Genomic DNA, 26,503 nt, shown 5'->3' with positions numbered 1-26,503 from the left:
AATTTTTTTAATTTTAAATTTTTTTAATGTTTTAATGGTTTAATTGGTTTAATTGGTGTGTTTATGTTATTGTATCACTGGTGTGATAATTATAACATAAATTCACCAATTAAACCAATTAAAAATGAATGGTCTTTACTTACTTTTGTTGAATATCGATTTGCTTTTTTTCACAGAAAACTTTATAATACTATTAAAATTATATGAATCCAACAATTAATAATATTACCTGAGCTAAGTTAGCAGCTAGAGAAGACAGAAGTTCATAAGGAACCCTCTGCCGTAGATCTGAGGGCATCTCTCTTGACATCTTCTTCAAATGATGAAGAAGAAATCGAACTCGTTTCTCAAACTGATCATTATCCATCTGAAAAAAATTAAATTTATATTTCCTCATCCGACTCCTTATCCCAGTCCTTCATCTTTGCTCCCAGCATATAATCAGGTTTAAGTGCGCTCCAGTTTGCTGTATCATCCTCTTCTTCTTTCAATTCCTTCACCTCGGTCTTCGGCCGTTTACTCACGGGACCCTCAGAAGGTCGTTTACCGTCTAAGACTGCCAAGAAACCATCTTTGTCCAAATTTTTGAGGATTTTTTCTCTCTTCCATGTATTTCCGGCCTCCTTTAAACTTGATTTAACATTCTTCTGTTGTTCTCTGACTGCATTAAAGAGCTGTACTACTCCCCTTGTCGCAATTTTAGACAAGGTTTTCTCTAAAGCTCGTTTCGTTATATCGGGTTTCACCCGACACACGGAGTCAATCTCTCTCTTCTTTGCTCTCCTTACAGATACAGGTATATGTGGTTCCTCTGCCTCCTCCTCGTCATTACTATCACTGGAGTTCTCTCCTCCCTCCTTCTCTTTACCATCTTCACTTTCCTTCTTCTTCTTCTTCTTCACATTATCCTTCTTTGCTTTAGAGAGGACGGATACAGGTTTATCTGTATTCTTACCCATTGCAAGAACTTTGTTCATTGCGTCCGCCCAACCTGAGTTTCCTTCCATCAGAGTGTCATCCTCATCATCATTATCTTCGTCGGTCAAATCTTCGGAAGATACTTCGTTGGTTTCATTTTCAAGTTCCTCTTCAACTGCATCATCATCTAGTTCTTCTTCATTTACTTCATCATCTTCATCTCCCTCTTCTACTTCATCATCATCTTCTTCAACCTCTTCTCCTTCAACATCTTCTTCTTCCTCTTCTAAATCACTTCCAAAATCATCTTCAACATCTGAGCCGTCAATATCTGATTCTGAATCTACTCTCAGTACCTGGTTTTCATCCTGCTCTGTGGAACTCTCACATTGAAAAACCATTTTTCGTCTGAAACAAAAATAATTGTAAAACTAAAAAACTAAAAAGAACGTGCCGTGAATCGATTTAACCCTTTTCTTCTGCATGTGTGCAGGGAGTGCAGGTCGCATTTAGAAGATTAAATAACATTAAAAGTCAAAATCAGGGGCAAATGATAAAAAATACAAAACAATATTCATATTAAAATTTCGTCTACGGTGCGCTTATCCCAGGAAACATTTTTACCGACTATATGTGCCGATGGCGAAGATATCTTCATGATAAAATCCTATATACGTGCCGTGGTATAACTCCCAGTCCCATTATACAGTAACTTGAGCCGCTGCGCCGCAGTCGCACGCAACTGTCTGTTTCTGCATTTTTAAAGAAACGCGGAATTCTGGGCATTACGCAAAGGGCCATTCATTAGTTCTTAAATAATTTAAATAAACTATGGTGTATTTTTCGACCTACGCAAATCCGCTATACTCCACTTCTGACCTACGCCAAATCCGCTATACAACACATCCGACCTACTAGCACGTGGTTTTACAGCCGCTATATGGACTTGTGGCCGCAGCACCCGCCCCCCTAGCCTGTCCTGGCCGCGGCGCTCGGCTCAGAAATTATCTTAACCTAACCTAACCCTCAAATAATATGTATAAAAATGAACAGCTGGCGTAGCTCCGATATTGCAACTAGGTTAGGTCAGAAGGAGGTATGTTGCGTATAGACGATCTAACATTACCAAAAAGACTTGTTACTTTACAAATCCGGGGGGCTGAGCCCCGTCAACATCCCCCCCCCCGGGCTGAGCCTCGTCACCCCCCCCCTGAACGTCTCTGAAATAGATTTAAATAATAATATTAACAAGCTCTATGCCCATGGCGTGCATGCACTTCAAATTTTTTAAAAAATCGAATTTTGAAAGAGAATTACAGGTTAGCCAAGTTACCCTTGGGGTACTCAACGGTTCCCTTTAAAAATGTCAGCCCACTCGGTGCAGCCGTTTGGCCAACTATAGCCAACATATATATAAAATATATAAATGAGCGGAGAGCTTTATCAGTAAAAAAGATAAATCAAAACAATGATATATTTCAAGATATCACAATAGGAGCGCTCTCTGCGTCAGATACACTTGTAAAGAAATTATAATTTTCTACCGGGTCATGACTCTGGTTACAAAAATTCCGATAAATATTATACAGATGGATAAATGATTATCATTAATATCTAGCTGTGATATCAGGATCCTGATCAACAATTGGACAACTGCAGAACACATTTTAATTTAAGTTTAAATTACAAATTTATATTATAAAGGACTATAAGTGAGCAAATATCAAGTGTATAAAATATACTTTATATAATAAAATATATAAGATAAGTTAAGATACGGGAAGGATCTGAAAACCCTCCCATCTTGGAGAGCCCATACCCCCATCGGGGCTAAACCACTGAGCTCCGGCATCCCCTGCATCTACTATAATCCTATGGATGCTACCAGCAGAACCACACAAAGTGGTCCTGATGCCATCCATCAGCAGCCACCAAAAGGGAGGAGGGGGAGGAGTTAAATTTGAAATATATCAGGAAAAAGTTAAACCTAAGTGACGTCAGTCAGTTTACACAACAAAATAAATTAAAAGTTGACTTGTAAGATTGTACAGAAAAAAAAATTTATCCTTTCTTGAAATAAACCTTGAAGGCCCCTGAATTAATCTCTGTATAGCGATACTTTTTCTGATCCAACCAGTTGATAACAGCAGGACGGAGACGGGATTTACCGTTCTCACTCCGGTTTCCTTTCCCTGTCACAATCTCAATAGATCCGTCTTCTCCTCCCCCCTCCCGCCTATATAGATTTACAATGAGATATCTCAATAAATTGTACTGTCTACAAAAACAAAATGTCAAATTTTCAATGTACCTGGTCAATCCTTCTCTTGCAGCAATGAACTCTTGTAATTGTTGAATTGCATCTGCTGTGGTTAGAAAATGTAGATCCAACTTATTTCGAGGATTTTTCTCGTTTGCAGATTGAAACATTTCCATCTGCACTTCTCTTTGTCGGGCCTTGAGAGTTCTGTTTGCCTCTCTAGCCTCAGCTGAATAGAAAGCAGATGCGCCCATGATCTTGCTCGATCTCGCGTCCATTGCTTTCTTGTAAAGTAGATTTCTTTTACTCCGGTATACCTCCAAATCACTCTCCTCCTCCTCCTCTTCAACTCTTCGATCTATCCTATCAGCACTGCGAGATTTCAACACAAATTGTGGTTTCTTCTTCAATGATTGAGCAAGGTTTGCACTCTCCAGCAAAACTGTATCCAGCATTTTATTCTCGTAGTATTCTACGGCATTCGGAGCAAGGACGTTCTTAGGAAAATGTTTCTCACTGTGAATATCAAGACTGGGTTCAGGTTCAACTTTATCCGGTTTAGAAACTAAATATTCCTTTAATGAAGCCTGCCAGGCAAGAAAGAACTGATAAGCCAAGGATAAAGGAATCTTTGCCGAAAGAATTTCCTCGGTATTTAGGAACTGAAGTAAAGAATCGTCCAGCGGAGGTCCAAACGCTTCTTGAAGTTGAACAGCGAATAGAGGTTCCATGGAAAGGCTCAGGGTTGTCTCTCCCTCGGAACAGGTTTCAGACCCGGAAAACTCTGAAGATATGCTTGCTCCTCGCTGTCCATCCATGTATGACATTGATAACTCTGATTGAAAAGGTTGGTAGAGAGGTTTTACATTCTCATAAACTGAACTAGTAATATCAATCTCTTCCTTCCTGGCCTTCTTCTGTCTACTCCTGGAACTCCTCGAAGGTTTGGGTTCCTCTGTGCTAGATATAGTATCAGTATCCCAGCTATCCTGTTCTCTAACAGTTGCTGCCCAGAAACGTTCCAGAACACTCTCTTTTCTCTTCACTTCTCTTGGTTGACCTGTACTAGGAGAAACAAGAGAGGCATCATTATTTAAACTGCAAGTTTCAGGTACAAATGCAATATCTGTCTTGAGTGCGTTGTCCCGAGGGGTTTTATGTGGTTCTTCTGATAGAATAATATCGGCAGGATTATTTAACGGAGCATGGTGTGAGGTTGTATCTGGACTGGGATTAATATTATCGATAAATGTTGCATAATCGGGTGTATAATTCTCATTGTTTTTATCATCAGTTTCCTCATTATCAGTTAGATCCTCATCAGAAGAGTTAAAAATATAATCCGAATCTTCGTCATCATCTTTTTCTTCTTCCACTTCCTCTTTTACTTGAGAAGACACTTGTTTCATGTTCCAGCTCTTCATTAGATCCTGAGCTGTAATATTCTTCTCATACCGACCAATCATTATTTCTATCTTATCCTTAGGTACGTTATGTGTATTTCTCCTTGCTAATTCCTGCAAAATCTACGCATTTATTTCCCTAACTCTTTAAAAAACATCAATTTTCTCTTTGCGAAAATTTGAAATAAAAAATTGAAAATGTAATCATGCGTTCCTTAGAATTGAAAAGCCACGGTGTGTTAGGCTCCTGGAGAAAAGCAAGGTATCCATGCTCTGATGCGAGGGCAAGGTAGGGTTTCATCTCCCAACTCATTGTATTAGTATTATCAACGATAATTAATCGTTCCCCCCGGAGCAATGCGTCCCGAACCTGTTTCTGATTGAACTGATGTGCCTCGGAAAGAAGATGCGGTTTAAAAACATACCTGGAGAAATAAGATTAATTTTATAAAATTTTATTTCTGGAAAAATAATCTTTTACCTGTCATTAACCATGAAATATTGATCGGTGCTGAAAATCTGACCAGTTTTTAATTGTTCCAAATACCTGAAAATGTACATTTATTTCTAATTATAACAAAATATAAATCTTTTCAATTTTGACCAGGATCCGGTTCAAAACAGTCCCGAACTTTTTTATTCTATCGAAACTTAACTGACAAATGAGCTCCTTCGGGAATTAAAACTCAAAATAATTTTCATACAAGATGTAAAGTCAAGTCAGATTCAAAACGACACCATTAATACCTTTGACTGATCAAGGATGAATGCGATATCCTTGTTTTTCTAGCTGAAAATGGATTAGTTTTCTCAACAAAAATGAGTTGCGAATTTATGCTTCCGAGACATTAAAAGTATTGTCCGAGTTCACCACGTAATAAGATAGGAAAACAGCAATATCCTTTTCATTGTTTCTCAGATAGAAGTTACCGTTGAGAATCGGTAATGCCAATCTTTAAATTCTTGAAATTAGCACAAGATGTCCGCAAAAGTTTCTCAAAAAAGTTATCACAACTGTACAGTAATTTACTTAATCATCCAAAGAAAGTAACATAACGTCCCAATAATGAGAATATTCATGTTGGTGGGGGTTTTTTTACACAAAAAAAAAATATTTTTACTTTTTTGCTAGCGTAGTTTTCCCTGAACCAGGAGGACCACGCAACAACAACATGATGTTCCGACCCTGATTGAATACTCGTAGAAGCTCAGGTAACCCTAAACAGTCATCATACAGGGTAAACTACAACAGATAATACTTTAATAACGACATGACATTTTCAAATATAAATATTAGAAGGTTGAATTTGGTTTCATGCCTTAAACTTACTAGTTCTACTTAGAAATAGACAATATAACAGGTGCAAGGAACCAAGGAACCGTGAATCTAGCTGTACTCACTCATGTACTAGAAGTAAGTTACGACATCTGTTCTATAATCTTGTACTTTTTAGAAATTTCATGGAGAAATATAGAGTATATAGAGCCAATGTCGTATAAATAGAGCTAACGTTGTGGTCTACAAGGCTATAGAGAAAAATATTAATTGCGCAAAGGTCTTATCTTTATTCGTATATTGGAATGGAATATATTTTGTCTACTAAACAATCTAAACGTTTTAGCGCAGAGCAAAGTCATCAGGTAAAAAATTGATTCGTTGACAAACTATTTAGTCTAAATTGTACCTTCTTCCATTGTGTTTGGAGCTGAAGAGGTTAAACGTGGAACATTTAGACTTTTCAAGGAGAAGGCGGATGCAGAGGCTGGTTTTAATCTTGAACTAGAAGATATATTCTGATTTGAGTTGGACGAAGGATTATAAGAGGAGGCTGGCTTGGTCGAGGATGAATTGTATGAGGTGGAGAATGGTTCATGATCGGATTGGGACAGGGATGAGGACGGAGTATGCAAGGATGATTGTTTAGACTGCGGTTGTGTATTTGTGGAGGCTGACTGCTCCGAGGCTGGGGTATGTTTAGAGGTTGAAGGTGGACGGGAGGAGGTCGAATGAAAAGATGATGTATTGTATGATGAGGCAGACTGGAAGGAGGAGGAGGAGGATCGAGATAAACTAAGTTTATTCATCCTGCTCTCAAGGTTCAGGTTCAAGGAATTCTAGGAATAATCGTATATTAATTATATTGCATAAATTCATAAATATTTAATGTTGCTTTGTTTAAAGAATGAGCATTAAAGGAAATGACCGGCAATATATGGTAGTTGAACTGAGAATGTAACGTATTGTGGACAAATTTTTTAGGAATCATTTGATACCTATGAGACGTTTTTACGGTGCATATTTGTTCAGCAAGAGCGCAAATTCAATCTTTAAAATCCTCATTTTTGAGGAATGATTTTAAGAATCGGGTTTTAAAAGATTATTCAATAACGACGACGAAAATTGTAGTAGAAGTTCTACAGTAAACAAATTAGTTGTTTAGGAACAGGTTGAGAAAATAAAAATTAACTATTATCATAGAAGATAAGCAATCTTATTCAGTTATTAGTTTCTGTAATGTCTCATTATATACAAACATTTTCTATAGATTTCCTGGAATTTGTATTGAAAAGACGACATTTGAAGAACTTGAAGAATTTGAAGAAATCTGGGAACAAATTCATTAAAAAAAAGAAATTCAATATAATGATGAAAAAGAAATGATGAATTCTAACACTGATTTATTCAGAAAATTTCAATTTGAGAAATATGTTGCGAAACATCTAACTAGTGTACTGTAAATTTTTTTTTTCATTTTTTGTCTTCGTTATTTAATAACCGAGTCTCAAAATATTATACATCATTAAAACATTTAACAAGTCATAAATGAATCCAAAAAAAGTTCTCACAATACTACATTCTCAGTTCAACTACCATACGTAGCATGTCACTCCCTTTAAAATATATTTGCTTCTGAGGGTCTAACCTCACTAACCTCAGGTTCTTCAAAGTCCAGGTTGGCTTTCTCCTCATCTGTTGATTGGCTGGGAGCTTGGACAAGGTTCGGTTCAGAATCATTTCTCTCTGGTAAATACTTGGCATTATTATCATTATTATTATCATTAAAGACAACCGTTCATACATTTTATGTTAAATTAATTCGGTGAACCATTGTTGATTTAAAAAAATTAAGATTAAATGAGTGAGTCAGTGATCAATAAGTGCACCTGGATATAGAAGAGAGGATGCCTGACGGAACGGGTTTGCATCCCGGGATTTTGTATCTTCTTGAGGAGTGGAAACTAAAAAGATGAAATCTCTCTTTTTTACTTTGTAAATAAAGTTTAGGCTAACCAAAATCTTCTGAAAATAAATTCACAAAATATAATTAAATATTTAGGATTAACGAAAAAAAAACCTTTTTGCGTAGACAAGGGCGGGCACATGCTGATCAGTATATCTGCAGCGTTATTGAAGTCTCCGTGTGCTTCCTCTAAAATCATTTCAACAACTTTCTCCTAGAAATTATATTTTTGGTAATTTTCTGTCCTAGCAATGTTTCTGAAACTTTCAACAAAATCAAAAACTTTGAGTTCAACTTTAAACTACTGGTCAAGTGCCCCGCCAAAAACTACCGGATTAGTGCTCCGCCCAAAACTTCTGGTCTAATGCTACGCCCTAAACTGCTGTTCTTGTGCTCCGCCCCAACTATTGGTCTAGTTCTTTGCCCTAACTACTGGTCTAGTTCTCCGCCCTAAACAACTGGTCTAGTGCTATGCCCTACACCACTAGTCTAGTGCTCCGCCCTAACCCACTAGTCTAGTGCTCCGCCCTAAACCACTAGTCATGGGATCCGCCAATAAACTAATAGTCTAGTGCAGCACCCTAACTACTGGTCTAAAGCTCCTCCCTAAACTACTAGTCTAGTTCTCTAGTGCAGCGCCCTAACTACTGGTCTAAAGCTCCTCCCTTAACTACTAGTTTAGTTCTCCGTCCTAAACTAGTAGTCTAGTGCTCCTCCCTAAACTTCTAGTTCTCCGCCCTAAAGTACTAGTCTAGTTCTATGCCCTAAACTACTAGTCTGTTTCTCCGCCCTAATCTAGTCTGGTGCTCCGCCCTAAACTACTATTCTAGTTCTCGGCCCTAAACTACTTAACTAGTTCTCCGCCTTAAACTACTAGTACTAGTCTAGTTCTCCGCCTTAAACTACTAGTACTAGTCTAGTTCTCCGCCTTAAACTACTAGTACTAGTCTAGTTCTCCGCCATACCTCTACAGATGGAAATATTTCCTTGAGCATTGTCAGTACTTTGTTCTCTTGGTTAATCTCTAAGGGTGGAAAGGCCTCCATCCCGCCCGCCATTTTTTCTGAAGAATAAACTTACAATATTTAAAAATTTAAATTTTCATTGGCTTTTTAAGCTAAACAAGTAACAAAGTTAAATATAATTTTCTTGCATATTGAACACATCACCAGCTATATACATAGGTATTTAATAGGTTTAGTTCTGGTCAGATTTTCTATTTTGAAGAACAAATTGAAAATACTTTAAAGGTGGAATAAAATACTGCACACTGCACACGTATTTGATTTCTATTCGGAATCAGAATGAATAATATATTCAGGGGAGTTCAACCTGTTCTCCCAGTACGTACAAATCCTAACTAACGAATCTGGACTAGGAGTAGCTCGGCCCGGACTACTTGCTGCGCTCGGGATTTTCAGTCGGCCGGTCCTAGGAAAACTTGAAAATGATTTTATCAGTTTACTTTTCTTCTTCTTTCTCTGTTTCCGTTTATTCTTGATGAAAGTGCTTCTATGTCTGTGATTTGATCTTCGTTCTGGAGATAATGTTTGATCAGAACTTGAATTCAGAGTTCTGCAAAATAAAGAATATGTATATTGTAAGTGTTATTAAAAAAAAATATTTTCATTCCATTATAAAACCCCACTCACTCCGACACACAATGGGAAAAATTTGATATTTACCGATGATGATTTTTCCCTTTTTATATTGTGGCTTTTTGCACCCAATAAAAATTTCTTAGAAAATTATGAATAAACATTAAAAAGAATTAATTTATCTTCGAAAAGAGTAAAAATCTTTGACCGCAGAAGTCAAACATCCATTTAAAAATTTTAGCTTATAATTTTACAGGGGGGAAAATGGAAAATTGGATATTAATACTTTTACTTCGAAGAAAGATTTTTCAGTAAAATATATATCCCTGTCAAAATACTGAATTACTCTTTTAGGTTTAGATCTTTTCTAGATCTTTAGGTCGCCATTAAACTCTCATCCTTAATGAAATTCGCTTAACATACAATATTTAAGAGAATAGAAAAGAGTATTAATCCAACCTGGATGCATCAATGGTTTGTTCTCCTCTATGAGAGCATCCACTGGGGCCGGGAACGGGTTCTTCGTCTATAGATGTGGAGGGAAGGTTAGGTTGCTCAGGTTCAAGTTCAACTGATATCCTTACAACCATACTCCCGCGGGTCACTAGCTTGGAACTGTTTAAAACCATCTCCGTCTCGATCTCAAAGTTCTCGATATACTGTCCGATCCCCAGTCCTGGAACTAGACTGGAGTCTGGAACTGATCTATCAATCCTAGGGATGATATGATCATCTACAACTATCCAACGACGGTTCTCCGTTTTCTCCCAGATCCCGCTCCCACTCCAATCATCGCTGCTTACGTCATCATCATCCTACATTCATTAATTTATGATTAGGATTTAATCCACTCCTTTATTCGTGTACAAAGATTGCCTCAGATATATCACCTTTAACTACACACTCAGATACAGTGGTCGTTGTATGCATCAATACAATATAGACGACTTTAGATTTTAATCAGATTTTATACCAAACTTACGAAGAACATGGATACACATTCACACTATAGTTTTTAACCTGAATGTTAATATAATGCGCGTTACAATCGAGTAAATGAAATGTTAAAGTACAACTAAATTTTAAGCATCAAACCCAAACGAACATCAAATTCAAATAGTTATATTAAAGCCCAAAACTTACACATCATGAAACGTTGCAACCGATTACTGTCTACATTTTCACATAACGTGCAATCTTTCAATCCTAACGTAAGCTATCACAGCAAACAGCAAAACCATATCCTTTCCAATGTAGTCCCATTTAACCGTACCTCAGTTGCAATAAAAATTGAGACCCATTAATAGTATGAAATACCAGTGTGTAATGTGTAAAGTAATGTGAATTATGTGAAATACCAGTGTGTAATCTGTATAATTTTGTAAACATGCAATTGCTAAGACGGGGAACGGAATTATTTATATGTTTTATATTCTAATAATTTTACCTCATCCCTTTCTTTGATGCCCTCGGCAGCGTCGTTGTCTTCCCCGTTCATTTTATCATCTTATCTCTGCCAAAAATACTGTTAATAAATAAAGAACTGCGCATTTTCCTTGTAAAAATAGTTGCGTATTGTTTGCGTTGTAAAATCAGCTGATTGTCAAGGGCCATTCATGCGAATTTAAATTCGATCAATAAGTTAATAATTTTTTAACGATTTGACCCTAAAATCTCGTTTATTCTTACCTATCATCAGACAGTAGTGTACACAGGGGGGCAAGTCCTCTTGCCCCCCTGGAATTTTTGGGCAATGGTTAAAATCAGGTGTGGTAAATTAGGGGAGGACTGCAACTTATATTATTAGCTTCAGGAGACCACTCAGGGAACTCAGGACTTCAGAGAGTATTACAGAACTTTTCAGAGGGATATATTATATAATATGTAGTCCTTGAAATGTGGACTACAGTCTACAAAGAGGACATGTTATTGACTTTAAATGAATAAGAGAAATTTAGGGCCAGAGGGGGGGGTGGCAAAAAACACACAGGGTGGGGCAAAAAAAATCATCATCATCTTGACTTCTGATATTTTCATCCAAGATTTTGTCAACTGATTCAATTATTCACTTGCAAATCTTTCATTAAAAGCAGAAAGTTTTGCCAAAGATTTGGTCTTTATAATCCATCCTTCAATCAATCCTTGTTTTCATCTCCTTCAACCCGTCCTTGTTCTTATCTCCTTCAAGCCATCCTTGTTCTCATCTCCTTCAATTGCCATCCTTGTTCTCTTTCAATCCATGTCCTTTTTCTTATCTCCATCAAGTCATCCTAGTTCTCATCTCCTTCAATCCATCCAATTGTTCTCATCTCCTTCGATCCATTCTTGTTATCATCTCCTTCAATCAATCCTTGTTTTCATCTCCTTCAATCCATCCTTGTTTTATCTCCTTCAATCCATTCTTGTTCTCGTCTCCATTTGATCAATCCTTGTTCTCATCTCCTTCAATCCATCCTTGTTTCAGCTCCTTAAATCCATCCTTGTTCTAATTTTCTTTCATCCATCTTTGTTCTCCTCTCCTTCAATCCATCCGTGTTATCATCACCTTCAATCCATCCTTGTTTTATCTCCTTTAATCCATTCTTGTTCTCGTCTCCTTTAATCAATCCTCCCAACAAACAAAAACCCGCGAATAACACAAGATTATTTGGTGAATTTCACACGAGTGACCCGTCAATATCCCCTGATAATTCACGTGTTGTCGAGGTCAATGTCGACGATTTGATCACGGGTCTAGGACCGAGTTTTTACACGGCGAAAACTTGAGTTTATTTCACAAGATGAACACAGGATTTTTTTTCTTATTTTCTTCAATTCATTCTTGTTCTTATTTTCTTCAATTCTTGTTATTTTCTCCTTTGATCCGATAAAGCTGTTTAAAGGGTACCGTTGTAATTCAGGCATGACCCTCTTAAAATGGAAGTCATCAAAAATCACTTCTTCAGTCCCTGAAAGCAATTTTAATCTATTTTTATATCTTAAACGCTCATCTTTGGAGAAACGTAAATATTAGACAAAGTGAAAAATAAGAAATTTTCTCTATTACATTCATAGATTACACCACACATATGTTTACTAAACTAATAAATAAGAATATATAAAAATATCTTCCTGCTGCATCTTATTTACTTCGAAAAAACAATGAATTAGATAGATATATAAATATATTGTATGATCACAGCAAAAAGAACACTAGTTTACTTTTGTAAACTGCAAATACTGTTTCATCTTTACAATCTTTCATAAAAACTTGATTTGTACCATGTATGTGCACTTTTCTTGCTTATCTGTCTTTGAGGAGCTTAAAAGCGTCTTGATATAAAAAGAGTGCAGTTTGTGTCTCTACGAATTTAAAAAATGGTGACCAAAAATCTGTATCAAAAGGAAATTTGAAAAAATAATTATGACGAAATACCAGAAAATGGATAAAGATTGAAAGTAATGTAGAAATAAAATAATATGTAGTATTTTTGGTCTAAAATTGATGAGAATTTTGACTTATTAAACACTAAAGTTAAAAATAAGTGCTTTAAAGTTCTAAAATAGTCATGTTTAGGGCCACAAAAAAGGATGTTTTTTTGGGAGCGGTAAAATCAAAGCCAAGGGCGTTGCAACACTTTATAGTCAACACTGTCTTGAAAATTGATACAACTTTTCATAGCAGCCTGAATCTATGTGCATTAAACATAATATTCTTTTATTCTTTTATGACAATGCATGATGATAAACAACTTGATTATTGTTACTGCGTTTTACAGTGTCATTATATTTGAATTAATTGTGTGTTTGATTAGGGCTGGGTGCCATTCCGTTAAAGAATGGCATTTTTTGAAAATCAACGGAAAATTCCGTGTACGAACTAAAAAAGTTAGTTTTCAAATCGTGAACAGAAAGTAAAAAATATTTATGCGCGAACGAATTCTTTAAAAAAAGTTTTAGAAGTACATTTATTGCTTATCTATATATAAATTTGGCTTGTCTGTCTGTATGTCTGTTTGTTTGTATGTTTGTATCCAATAAACGTCAAAACGGCTGAATCGATCGGGCCCAAATTTTTTGTGGGACCTTACGTGACCCCAGGGAAGGTTTATGAGTGATCAAAATTTTAAAAATTTATGTTTAAATGTTTTTTATTTTTGAAAAATTTTTAAAATGCGCAAAAAAATATTATGAAATTCGCAAACTTTTTTTGTTTTTGTTTTATACTGTTCAAAGAGAAGATGTTCAGAGATAAAGCCACAATTAAAAGTTGAAATAGAAGATGGGCGCGAAGCGCCCCAAAAGCTTAGAAAGAAGGGCGCGAAGTTTTTTGAAAATCAACGGAAAATTCCGTGTACGAACTAAAAAAGTTAGTTTTCAAATCGTGAACAGAAAGTAAAAAATATTTATGCGCGAACGAATGCTTTAAAAAAAATTTTTAGAAGTACATTTATTGCTTATCTATATATAAATTTGGCTTGTCTGTCTGTATGTCTGTTTGTTTGTATGTTTGTATCCAATAAACGTCAAAACGGCTGAATCGATCGGGCCCAAATTTTTTGTGGGACCTTACGTGACCCCAGGGAAGGTTTATGAGTGATCAAAATTTTAAAAATTTATGTTTAAATGTTTTTTATTTTTGAAAAATTTTTAAAATGCGCAAAAAAATATTATGAAATTCGCAAACTTTTTTTGTTTTTGTTTTATACTGTTCAAAGAGAAGATGTTCAGAGATAAAGCCACAATTAAAAGTTGAAATAGAAGATGGGCGCGAAGCGCCCCAAAAGCTTAGAAAGAAGGGCGCGAAGAGCCCTGAATTTCTATTGATACAAATATATGATAAATAACGAGTGCATAAAAGGAGAGGAAGATGAGTAGGTCTTCTCTGGTTCCAGGATCCGACACTACTGATTTGAATTTTAAAATATTGAAGAAGTTTAGTTAATCGTGTAACGTATTAATTTCAAAAAGATAAAATTATGTAAGAATAAGATTTATCTATATATCCCCGCGGCCAATTCTTATCTGTACGGTTTAGGAACTAACAAGTTTATGAGACGGTATATGAGAGTGGTTTCTTGGATCACGAGACTAAAACCAGATTATCCCTCATTTCTCCAGCTCTGGTTTATCACGGAGAGTAGGTCCAGTCTCAGTTCTTTTCAAATCTTCATTTAGAGGAAACAGTGCTTATATATTAATATTTTGAAATCTTCTCTTCTCCTCTATCCTAGCCTTCTCTTCTTCTTAATTCTAACCTTCTCTTCTCCTCAATCTTAACCTTCTCTCCATCTAAACTTTTACCTTCCCTTCTTCTCAACCTTAACCTTTTCTTCTCCTAAACCTTAACCTTCTCTTCTCCTGAACCATAACCTTTTCTTCTCCTCAACCCCACCCTTCTCTTCTCCTTAAACTTAACCTTCTCTTCTCCTTAAACCTAACCTTCTCTTCTCCTCAACCCATAACCTTCTCTTTTCCTCAACCCCAACCTTCTCTTCTCCATAACCTTAACCTTGTTTCCATCTGAACCTTGACCTTCCCTTCTCCTTAACACTAACCTTAACCTTCAGTTCTCCTTAACCTTCATTTCTCTTCAACCCTAACCTTCTCATCTCTTCAACCTTAACCTTTTCTCTATCTGAACCTTTACCTTCCCTTCTTCTCAACCTGAACCATCTCTCATTTTTAACCTTAATCTTCTTTCTCCTCAACCCTAACCTTCTTATCTCCTCAACCTTAACCTTCTCTCTATCTAAACCTTCACCTTTCCTTCTTCTCAACCTTAACCTTTTCTTCTATTCAACCTTAACCTTCTCTTCTCCTTAACCCAAACTTTCTCTTCTCCTCAACCCCAACCTTCTCTTCTCCTTAAAACTAACCTTCTCTTCTCCACAACCCTAACCTTCTCTTTTCCTCAACCCCAAACTTCTCTTCTCCAGAACATTTTTTCCATCTAAACCTTGACCTTCCCTTCTCCTAAACCATAACCTTAACCTTCAGTTCTTCTTAACCTTCTTTTCTCCTCAACCCTAACCTTTTCATCTCTTCAACCCCAACCTTCTCTTATCCTTAACATTGTTTCCATCTAAACCTTGACCTTCCCTTCTCCTAAACCATAACCTTAACCTTCAGTTCTAGTTAACCTTTTTTTCTCCTCAACCATAATCTTCTCATCTCCTCAACCTTAACCTTCTCTTCATCTAAACCTTTACCTTCAATTCTCCTCAACCTTAACCTACTCTTCTCCTCAGCTTTAACCTTCTCTTCTTCTCAATTCCAACCTTTTCTTCTCCTTAAACTTGACCTTCTTTCAATCTAAACCATTACCTTCCCTTCTCTTCAACCTTATAACCTTCTCTCTACCTAAACATTTACCTCCCATTCCCCTCAACCTCAACCTTTTCTTTCCTCAACCCTAACCTTCTCTTAATCTAAACCTTTACCTTCCCTTCTCTTCAACCTTAACCTTCTCTCCATCTAAACAATTACCTTCCATTCTCCTCAACCTTAACCTTCAGTTCTTCTCAACGCTAACATTCCCTTTAGTTCTCCTTAACCTTCTTTTCTCCTCAACCCCAATCTCCTCTTCTCCTCAACCTATACCTTCAGTTCTCCTCAACCTTAACCTTAAGTTCTGCTTAACCTTCTCTTGTCCTCAACCATATTCTTCTCTTTTCCTCAACCTTAACCTTTTCTTCTCCTCAACCTTAACATACTCTTCTCCTCAACCCTAATCTTCTCTTTTCCTCAACCTTAACCTTCCCTTCTCCTTAACCTTAACCTACTCTTCTCCTCAACCCTAATCTTCTATTTTTCTCAACCATAATCTTCCCTTTTTCACTCTACCCAAACTTTTTCTTTACCTCAACCTTCTCTTCTTCTCAATCCTAACCTTCTCTTTTCCTTAGCCCTAATTTTCTCCTTTCCTCAACCCTAGCCTTTTCTTCAACCTTCTCTTCTACCTTAACTCTTTAATATAACTTATTCTTATTTTTTTCTGCCCTAACCCTCCCTTCACCTCAACTTTGGCCTTCCCTTCTTCTTAACCCCAACCTTCTCTTCTCCTCCACCTGAGCCATCTCCTTTCTATACCCTAACCTTCTCTTCTCCCTGAGCTTAACCTTCTCTTCAAAAAAATCTTAGTTTTAATTCCAACTTCTTAAAAAAGATTCTATTTTTTTTTTAAAGATGAATTAAATTAAAGAAAAATGATAAAATGCCCAAGAAAAATCCAGGTCCCAAGATACCTATTATATTCTACTCTAAGGCAATGTATTTAATATTTAATATTAAATTTATGACTATGGGAAGCAAAATTCTAGTAGAAAATACTTCAAGTTAAGATATAATATTGGGAAAAGTAAAGTGGGGGGGGCACAATGGGGTATTAGGGGGGTCAGTCCCAAAATGAGTTTATTCCATAAACTTTTTATTCATGTAAAATAAGGCTTGGCCGCTTAAGAATTTTTTTTGAGAGAAGTCTCTAAGTTGCTTAAATATTATGTATTATAGTTAAGAATTTCGACCGAAGACCCGCTATTTTATTAAAAACACTTGAAATGGGATTTTTAACACGTTACTCTGACTAAATCAAGGGTTTGGCGTGCTGCCGACGCCCCTAAATTTTTTCTATATATAGATTATCCCTTAACCACTGTGCTTTCTTGTATTTTTGCTACAGGGTGTCCCACATCATATTAGACCGTCATCAGGTCTAAATTGCGATTTTCGGGACTAATAAGAAAATTTAATTAGAATAAATCAATTTGAAAAATAACATAAGGCTTATATAATAATTTTCTTGCGGAAAATCATAAGTTTTTCGAGTATTAAGGGTTTTTTTGTCGTTAAAGATTAGGGATAATCTAATATGATATGGGACGCTCTGTATAAAATATGTTTTTCTTGTGAAATAGCTCTCTTTAATAAAGACGACATCTAAATATATTGCCCGATTACAGGATCCATGAACGGGAAAAGTAATTATAAATTGAAATCAATATAAATCAATGCAAGCTACATTTGAAACAATGTTTGTAAATGAAAAGATTGGCAGAATATTTTCATTTTGTCCATTCTCACCATGAAACACAAGACAAATGCATTTAAGAGGAATTGTGACAAAACTACTTACCCCCCCCCCCTGGCCTCATAAAATACCCCACCATGGGGGGGTAACTGGAAGAAAGCAAAAAGAAACTTGTTTTTAGAAATAAAAACTTAAGTTTGGAAATGAGATTATATGAGAGTAAAGCTGGTTGGTACAATAGGCTAAAACATGAGTTATGTTGTTTGATTAAAATAAAACAGTCCTGAATATTATAAATAATCTTATTTTTACTTTTTTATTCTTTTTCCAATAAAAATATTTTTTTTTACCGAGAAGTTTATTTGGCAGTTGAAAAATCAGAAATCAAAATTCCGCACTTTGTGCAAGAACCAAAGAGAATAGAATATATATTAGAGGGGAATTTACTAGAAAAAAGTGTAAAACGGCCTTTTTGTTGTACTGTTTCCATACTGCAGGTGTACTTCACATATTTATGCTATATAAACTTTTGGGCCCTGGAACATCATTTTATAGAAAATCTAAAATTAATGTTAAAAGAAAATAAGGTTTACACCATCAGGTGGAAAAAATAAAGGTATTAGAAAATCAGAGTTTGTTACAAAGACTCAATTCCTTTTCTCTTTATCGAGAAGGTTCAAGTCTTTTTAGATTTCATTTTGTCCCGAGCTTTAGCGAGGGGCAAAATAACCTAAAAAATTTAAGTCCAAAATATTAGTGTTATAGGTAATTTCATGAAACGTTTCAATTAAAAAAAACATTTTGGAAATATCCTAAAATTTTGGTTGAGAAAATCCAGGAACCAATCAAAAAAAAATTTATAGCACACCTGCTATAATGCACAGCTAATTTAACTCTAACACGATGATTACTTTATAGCACATTCATTATGAATTTCACGATGAAGTTAGTAAGAATGATAAAGTACACAATAGTTTCATAACTTTCTTTTTGAAGAGGCAGGGGGGAGTTTGGGTTTGATTTGAGGTCTATATATACATACCCCGCGTACTGCATGTACAGATTAAACCTTGCATGACCCATTAGATAGAATCAGTAGAGAGTACAATTCCTTGTGTACACAGCATACATTACCAATCTATACTGTTTTATCTATAGTTTCAACGAAAAATATGTAACCCTGGAATGGAGAAAATGAACTATTATTTATGTAACGGTGAAAGGTTAAGATTAAAACTATCTGAATGTATAGGAGAGGGTTGAGTAGTGGTGTTCCTCGAGACTCCTATGATGTTGTTGTGGTGGGTGGGGGGCACAATGGGTTGGTTTCAGCAGCATATCTAGCTAAAGCAGGACTAAAGACTACTGTACTCGAGAGAAGACATGTTGTAGGTAAATAGTTAAAAATATTCCTTCCTTCTTCGAGGACTGATGTTTTAAACCTTCTTACTCAGGGGGAGCTGCAGTTACGGAGGAGATAGTTCCTGGATTCAAGTTCTCAAGAGCGTCCTACGTTCTCAGCCTTCTCCGTCCTCAAATATTTCAGGACCTGGAGCTAACCAAGCACGGACTCAAGGTTCATCTCCGGGATCCTAGTTCCTATACTCCAATCCGTCCTGATCTTTTAAAGGACGGAGATCCAACTTCCCTGACTCTAGGTAGACATTGTAATATTGATTTAGAACAATGTCTGCTCTGCTTGTTGACATTATAATTGTCTGACGTACAATAGCATTTAAGTTTACAAGATTTGACATGTAAGAATTCCTTATCATTAAAGACTTTCATCCTGTAAAAGCATGTTATATTGCGTATAATCTTTAAACTCAAAATTGTCATAAAAAATTGCTGCTTTTAAATTGCTCATTTTAGTCATTTAAAACAAATAAAAGTTCTCATAAAACTTGTTTGTGAATGATTAAGCATAAAGAATCTTGACTCCGCTTCAAGATTGATTGCCCATTAATATCAGAAGCTCTAAACATCATAAAGGTTAAAATGAATTAAATGTGGTTTAGGTTTGTGTGAGAAAAAGAATAAGTTGGAGATCTCTAAGTTCTCGGTTAAGGACGCAGAAAACTTCTCCAAGTATGAAGAAGAGCTGGAGAAATTTGTAGAGGCAGTAGATCCACTTCTAGGTGAACAATAAACTTAAGCAATTATAATAATAATAATAATAATATGAACAATAAAAAATCTGTGGAATAGGATGCCGAACAATAAGCAATCTTATGTTCATCTGAATCTGATGCTGTTTTAAAGCAAAAAGTTTTACCAATATTTTGAAAATCATTTTATTAATTGAAATGAGTCTGTGTACACTGCGTAATTGCTTGTTTCATGTTTATTGTACTAAAACTTAAGTCTTCCAGTCTGTTTTTTATTCCACAGTCATATGGGTCTCACTATATCCTATAATATCTGATTGATAACCATTTACCAACAGGAAAGGACCCCCCCCCTCCACGCCTCCCACCCGGCCTAAAACCAAGTGTTGGATCGAATTAAGGATGCAAAGGAATTTCCAATATTCCAATAAAGAGAATAATTTACTCCTGGAGATATTTTAAACTGAAGGCAAATTTTGCGATGGGGGAATATCATTTCACTCTCCCATTTCTCTTAAAATCTTAACAGACAGTATATAAGGATAACACAAATTGCCATCTTTAACTAAATTTTGAAACCTTTACTTTCTTTGCATACCTTGATTTTAAACAAGACTTTCGATTCAGAACTTCATTTAAATCTTACAACATTGTGATTTTTACGTATTGCAAACTGTTAACTAAATCTTTTAAAAAGAGGAATTGGGGGAATTGTTGAAAATGAAAATTCTTCAATCTTCTTAGCCATTTTTATGTAGCTACCTTTTCATTATGATGTACATTATTGATAGCATTAACAATAATGGTAACAATGAATGAAATAATATTCAGAACAATAATAATAATAATGTCAAGATCTTGATAATAGTACTTTAATTTTTAATAAAAGCAACCAAATATACTTGAAGACTTCGCAGCCATAGACATGAAAACCTTCTCGAAAGCGTCTCTATTCGAAAAAATCGGTATTCTTCGACAAAACCTTCATCTGCTGAAGGTAACTATATGTGGAGTGTATTAAAAATATTTAAAATTGAAGGTTTAACTAAATAGTCATCACATCTTATGATAACTTTTATGCATTTTCTAAGATGTCCACAAGACAAACATGTTTAATTGGAGTTTTTTTTGCTCCGATTTATTTTCATGTTGATCTAATGACATTGACAATGCCCGATTCACATGATATTCAATTCATACGTAATCAAATAAAGCTTTTAAGGGTGCCGTTGTGAATCGAGCGTTGTCATCTTTGCATGAAGGGTCGTGGTTTGAAGGACCACTAGATTGAAAAAAAAACTAATCGATTTCTCATAAACTAACCAGGGTTTGATGAATCAATCATCTATCAATATAAATAGGATTTATTGTTTAAACCCTCTCTCAACATTCCTGAACATTCCCTTTAAGGCTGGTAAAACTGTTGGACCTGTCGCTGGAGATTTCTACGAGCTAATGACAGCTCCGACAACTAAGGAACAGTGCTCTGAATAACTAAAGAAAACAACTATGTATTTAAAATGTTTTATAAAATTAGAGAGAAAAACTAAAATAAAGTATCATCTTGTATGCATGTCTACATGTCTACATGTCTACATGCATGCAAGATGATACCTGCAAAAACAAGCAGAACGTCATGATCCCTGGAAGAAAAGTATATGGTTTATAAATGGTTTCTTGTGTTTTAAATTTCATTTTTGAGTCTGCGATTAGGAAAAAAGATTAATTTTGAATTCCCATTCTGCCATGAATATACACAAACAGATTTAATTCTTCGGGTACTGTTAGATCCTGGATAAATGGTTTGAATCTGAACCTTTAAAAGCAACTTTAGCTACGGACTCTTGTATCGGAGCAATGATTAGTCCGGATACTCCGGGATCAGGAAAACTAAAAACTTTATTTAATTTTATTCAATTTTATTCAATTTTTTTCCAATTCATTCAATAACTTACATTTTAGCATAAGTTTAACGAAACTTAATGGATTTGAGTTGTTAAACATTCTCTGATTTTCTAATTCATATATCTGTGCAACCCAATTTATATTATAAAAGGTCATAAACATCAGATTTCAAATATATAACGAACATTAGAATATAAGAGCTTGAGGCGAGTAATCAATCTCTTTGACACATTTATTTTTAATTTAGTCATCTTTTACTATTTCAATCTCTTTATAATCTTATATAACCAGAGCTGAAAACTTTAGAATGATATATCCTTAATCCTGATCTCAGTATCCAATGTACACACTTTTAATTTTATTCTTAATCGTCTTTTTTGGATATCCCTACAATTAAAATCCCTAGTATTAAAATAATCTCGGGTTAAGTAAAACCAGGAGTTTAAGCATTAATTTAGATATCCATCATCCAAAAGTTTTCAGCTCTGAGCTGAAAACTTTAGAATGAGATATCCTGAATCCCGATTACTTAATCTGAGTATTCAATGGATACACTCTTGATTTTCTTCTTAAACCACTTTTTCTTGGATATAGCAGAGAAAAATCAAAAACCGGTTTTTTAAATTAGAGAGTCCCTCACCTTTCTGTATGCTAATCTTAAATGGCGCGACTCTGATTGGTTGAATTTTATACACTTTTCTGGATACAATTGTACAAGATTAGGTTAGTCTCGATATTAAGAAAAAGAAAGGATCAAGCATTATACATTAATCTCGAAATCCACCATTCTAAAGTTTTCATATTGCTTGTTCTCCACATGAATTTAAACTCCAGAGAAGCTAATCCATCGGATATCTAGATATTTCATTCTAAAGTTTTCAGCTCAGCTCAGAGCTGAAATCTTTAGACATATGGATATCGAGATCGATGCTTGACTAATTTAATCTTTCGTTAATATCCGGGAAATTGTCTAAACTGAAACCAATCCGGTGTCGATTTTAGAAACCAAACAGCCAATCAGAAGCCTAGAAATTTCAAAATTTTGGTGCGCAAATAATTAGAGAACCCTAATTGGTTCCAAGACAGGAGGGATATTCAACAGAGAGGATTAAGCAGAAAATCAAAAGTGTCAAAGATTTAGCAATCAGGATTAGAGGTTTCCAAAACAAGAGTTTTCAGCTCAGAACTAATTCTCTACATTTATATATCTTTTCCCAAATTCTTTTTAAAAAATCCAGAAAATGACAAATAAGTTATTTTAGGATACGTTCTGTTACATCACGTGATGGGTGAGCTGGAAGGGATCAGGGGCGCCTGGGGATATCCTGAGGGAGGGATGGGGGCAGTGTCAGGGGCTATAGCTAAATCAGCTCTAGCCGCAGGGGCGGAGATCTATACAAGTACAGAGGTAAGATTTTAACACTTTGCTCGGAAACCCAGCTTTGCCTAGAAACTAAACTTTTACTATAGAAGTCAACCTATTTAATTCAACAATGTTAAACCAACCTAAATCGCATCCCTGTAGTTCTATGGAGCTTACAAATAATAATTTGAAGCAAATCAGTCCAAGGGCATGGTTGAACACACAAACAAACACAGATTACTATCTTATACATATATGTTAAATTTGATCTTAACATTAAACTTGATCTTAACATTAAACTTGATCTTAACATTAAACTTGATCTTAACATTAAACTTGATCTTAACATTGATCTTGATCTGTACACCAAACATTGAACCCTTATTTGCCTATATGTTTAGTTACTCGCTAAAGATGAGCTGCTTCTTTAGCTTCATAACAATTAAAATAATTTCGAATTTGAATCAATATATTTTTTTATATGTATGAATAACATGTATTATATATATATATATATACAAATATAATGTAAATAAAAATGTTACCCGTCAATTTCAGAAGTTTAACTGAAAGGTTTACCAACTAAATCTATAAGTTTATCTAAATATATTCATTTTTATCTTTCAATCTGTTTTTGTCCTATTCATTATCATTTTTTATATATTTCATCACCTTTAATCTATCTATCTATCTCTTAATCTATCTATCTCTATATCTATCTATCTATTTATTTATTTATTTATTTATCTCTTTATCTATCTATCTATCTATCTATCTATCTATCTATCTATTTATTTATTTATTTATCTCTATATCTATCTATCTCTCTATCTATATATTTATGTATTTATCTATCTATCTCTATATCTATCTATCTCTATATCTATCTATCTCTCTATCTATATATTTATGTATTTATCTATCTATCTCTATGTCTATCTATCTCTATATTATGTATTTATTTATCTATCTATCTATAAGTATTTAATCAATGTTTCTTCATATGAGAAATCAACATTTACTTAATATTTGATATTTGCATCATTGAACTCTCAAATCTGTAAATTATATGTATTGGGCATCAGAGTACATTAAATTAATAGTACATTTAATTAATGTACAGGATATCAGAGTACAATAATTTAATGTACTTTATATTAGAGAGCACGACATCAATGTACTAGATATTAGATAACACTAAATACAATGTATTGGATATCAGGATACACTGAATACAATGTACTGGATATTAGAGTACACTAAATCTATGTAGTGGGTTTTAAAGAACACTAAAACTACAAACATTAATCACATTATTTCTATGTACTCGAAATTTTGGTACAATAAATGAGTACAAGGAAAAACAATCTGTCCTGTAAAAATACAAAGGGAGAGTCGAGGTTGAAACAAATATATTTTGATGAGCAAGATTTGACTCACGGACGTGATGTGAATAATAAATTATAATATTTTTGAGTAAGTCAAAATTTATTATTCTATCTTGCATCAGGATCTTAATCAGTATCAGGCCTTTTGAGCTTTCTTGGACCGAGGTTGAAAAGTATATAAAAAGTAAACAAAATAGCAAATAGTAATATTTTCAAATTGAATGAAGCAAAAGCTTATTAATCTTATTTTGATAAATATTTGATAGATTCTGGGAATTTTAGGCACTCCTAATCTTGGATTTTATTATTTTAGGCACTCCTAATCTTGGATTTTATTTCCGAAGAAAATCGTTCGAATATCTTTTTTTTTTAAATATGATTGTCGTCTGTTGCAGATTATACATTTTGAAAGTTTCATTTTAAAGGAAAAATTTTGTTTTCACATCAAATAAAAAAAGATGTGAACACTTCAGAAGAGGTGGTTTTGTCTTAAAATTAATTTAAGACACCCTGCTTATCTTTCTATGGGAAAATTTTTTAATTTGATTTCGATTTTTAACCAAATATTTTTATTTGGAGCTGATCCTCGACATTTAAAAAATCAAAAAAAAAATTGCAGTTAAAAATATATTCTACTGAAAATTAAGAAAGAAAATGTATGTCAATATTACATATAACCTGAGATATTAAGAATTTCGTTCAGATTTCAATTTTATTATATAAGACCAAAATTGTCGAAATATGGCCAAAATTCTTCATATTTATGGTAATATTAAAAGCAAAAAATTCGTCTTGCTACTGTCATTTTATGTAGGACACCCTGTATGTTAAGATGTGGATAAAATTTAGAATAAAACACCCCGGAATTTTCGTGGTTTTTCATACAAGTTTTCATTTTAAGTTTAAAACCAAATAGATTCTAGTACAAAAGATGTCAATGTAGAATTTGTACATTCTTAGTACAGCTGTATTCTGACGTCACAAGTGTCAATTCAGTTTTTGCGTCCGACAAAATTATAAATTTTAGTGACAATTTTAGAATAAAGTGTTTATTTCACAGTAAGATAATCGGAATTTTATGTGTTCTTTATTTTCTGTTTTTACACTTTTTTATTTAATCTTAGAAATCATGTCAACTAATGTGATCAAATTTCTTTTTTCTTGTTATATTTGACACTTGTGACGTCGTGTATAATTTCTCTGTTGCCACCTATTGTACTTGATAATCTATTTGGTTAAAACGCCAAGGAGTGGTTTACATTTTCTTTATTTAAGGTTGAAAAGATAACTACGAATAGCAAGGGAGAAGCTAACGGAGTAATTCTAGCAGATGGTTCCCAGATCAAAGCAAAACTTATTTTGTCAAATGCAACTCCGGAGATTACTTTTAACAAGTATGTATGCTCAGAACCTTTTCTATATATAGTGTTTAATGTACAGTGAACGCATAGTATTGTAATTGTACAATGGACAGGTTTAATATTTAGTGGAGAGAAGAAATGAGATCTGTTTGATGAAATAAGTTGTGTACCCTGTGTACTGTAGGTTAATGAATGAGAGTTCTGATGTACCCTATGTACTTTAGGTTAATAAAGGAAAGTACTAGTGTTTTCTGTGTACTGTAGGTTAATGAAGGAAAAATCTGCTTTACCCTGTGTTCTGTAGGTTAATGAATGAGAGTTCCGATGTACCCTGTGTACTGCAGGTTAATGAAGGAGAGTTCTGATGTACCCTGTGTAATATAGGTTAATGAAGGAGGGTTCTGATGTACCCTGTGTACTTATGGTTAATGAAGGAGAGTTCTGATGTACCTTGTGTACTGTAGTTAATGAAGGAGAGTTCTGATGTACCCTATGAACTGTAGGTTAATGAGGGAGAGTTCTGATGTACCCCATGTACTATAGGTTAATGAATGAGAGTTCTGATGTACCCTTTAAACTGTAGGTTAATGAAGGAGACTTCTGTTGTACCCTGTGTTCTGTAGGTCAATGAAGTAAAGTTTTGATGTACCCTGTGTACTGTAGGTTGATGAATGAGAGTTATGATGTACCCTGTGCACTATAGGTTAATGAAGAAGAGTTCTGATGTACCCTGTGTATTGTAGGTTAATGAAGGAGAGTTCTGATGTACCCTGTGTACTGTAGGTTAATGAATGAGAGTTATGATGTACCCTGTATACTATAGGTCAATGAAGAAGAGTTCTGATGTACCCTATGTACTTTAGGTTAATGAAGGAGAGTTATGATGTACCCTGTGTACTGTAGGTTAATGAAGGAGAGTTCTGATGTACCCTGTGTACTGTAGGTTGAT

General features: G+C 34.6%; 4 protein-coding genes across 5 annotated transcripts in view; 1 reads left to right on the top strand and 3 right to left on the bottom strand.

Annotated features, from left to right (window-relative positions):
* The window catches only part of LOC111696767 (gonadal protein gdl), a 2,978-nt gene extending 2,597 nt beyond the window's left edge, over positions 1–381 (bottom strand). Inside the window, exon 1 of the mRNA XM_023466497.1 lies at positions 230–381. Coding sequence (XP_023322265.1) covers positions 230–367 — 138 coding nt within the window. The 5' untranslated portion in view covers positions 368–381. The remainder of the gene's footprint in view (positions 1–229) is intronic.
* Positions 367–1,565, bottom strand: LOC111696755 (RRP15-like protein). Its single transcript, XM_023466483.1, has one exon. It carries the CDS (start codon positions 1,317–1,319, stop codon positions 384–386), a length of 936 nt encoding a protein of 311 aa, XP_023322251.1. The 5' UTR covers positions 1,320–1,565; the 3' UTR covers positions 367–383.
* An 813-nt stretch (positions 1,566–2,378) lies between these two features.
* LOC111696749 (uncharacterized) lies at positions 2,379–10,994 on the bottom strand. Of its 2 annotated transcripts, none has more exons than XM_023466472.1 (12): positions 10,869–10,994; positions 9,881–10,236; positions 8,789–9,398; positions 7,938–8,037; positions 7,747–7,821; positions 7,506–7,603; positions 6,267–6,696; positions 5,703–5,799; positions 5,063–5,128; positions 4,796–5,006; positions 3,230–4,695; positions 2,379–3,154 (listed from the first exon to the last, which is right to left on the bottom strand). In XM_023466472.1, the coding sequence occupies exons 3-12, from the start codon at positions 8,879–8,881 to the stop codon at positions 2,980–2,982; spliced, it is 2,811 nt and encodes a 936-aa protein (XP_023322240.1). In that variant the 5' UTR covers positions 8,882–9,398; positions 9,881–10,236; positions 10,869–10,994; the 3' UTR covers positions 2,379–2,979. The 2 variants fall into 2 exon arrangements, with proteins under 2 accessions (XP_023322240.1, XP_023322241.1); XM_023466473.1 differs by having other exon boundaries at positions 7,515–7,603.
* A 5,581-nt stretch (positions 10,995–16,575) lies between these two features.
* Positions 16,576–26,503, top strand: part of LOC111696766 (pyridine nucleotide-disulfide oxidoreductase domain-containing protein 2) — a 16,604-nt gene continuing 6,676 nt past the window's right edge. Inside the window, exons 1-10 of the mRNA XM_023466496.1 lie at positions 16,576–16,667; positions 18,682–18,821; positions 18,884–19,087; positions 19,448–19,567; positions 20,446–20,534; positions 20,948–21,013; positions 21,326–21,422; positions 22,705–22,850; positions 25,469–25,587; positions 25,899–25,934. Of these exons, the coding sequence (XP_023322264.1) occupies positions 16,609–16,667; positions 18,682–18,821; positions 18,884–19,087; positions 19,448–19,567; positions 20,446–20,534; positions 20,948–21,013; positions 21,326–21,422; positions 22,705–22,850; positions 25,469–25,587; positions 25,899–25,934 (1,076 nt within the window). The 5' untranslated portion in view covers positions 16,576–16,608. The remainder of the gene's footprint in view (positions 16,668–18,681; positions 18,822–18,883; positions 19,088–19,447; positions 19,568–20,445; positions 20,535–20,947; positions 21,014–21,325; positions 21,423–22,704; positions 22,851–25,468; positions 25,588–25,898; positions 25,935–26,503) is intronic.

Source organism: Eurytemora carolleeae, unplaced genomic scaffold, assembly GCF_000591075.1.
Source record: "Eurytemora carolleeae unplaced genomic scaffold, Eaff_2.0 scaffold126, whole genome shotgun sequence".
NCBI lineage: Eukaryota > Metazoa > Arthropoda > Copepoda > Calanoida > Temoridae > Eurytemora > Eurytemora carolleeae.
The sequence above is the reverse complement of the archived record's forward strand: the minus strand, read 5'-3'. Positions and strand labels throughout refer to the sequence as shown.

What these genes read in the sequence shown, in the direction of transcription:
- LOC111696755 (XM_023466483.1), bottom strand. Translation starts at nt 1,319, where the DNA reads ATGGTTTTTCAATGTGAGAGTTCCACAGAGCAGGATGAAAACCAGGTA.
- LOC111696749 (XM_023466472.1), bottom strand. Translation starts at nt 8,881, where the DNA reads ATGGCGGGCGGGATGGAGGCCTTTCCACCCTTAGAGATTAACCAAGAG. An exon ending in AAATATTTCCATCTGTAGAG is followed by an intron (nt 8,038 to 8,788) that starts GTATGGCGGAGA and finishes TATAATTTCTAG; the next exon opens with GAGAAAGTTGTTGAAATGAT. An exon ending in AAAACTACGCTAGCAAAAAA is followed by an intron (nt 5,129 to 5,702) that starts GTAAAAATATTT and finishes GTACATTTTCAG; the next exon opens with GTATTTGGAACAATTAAAAA.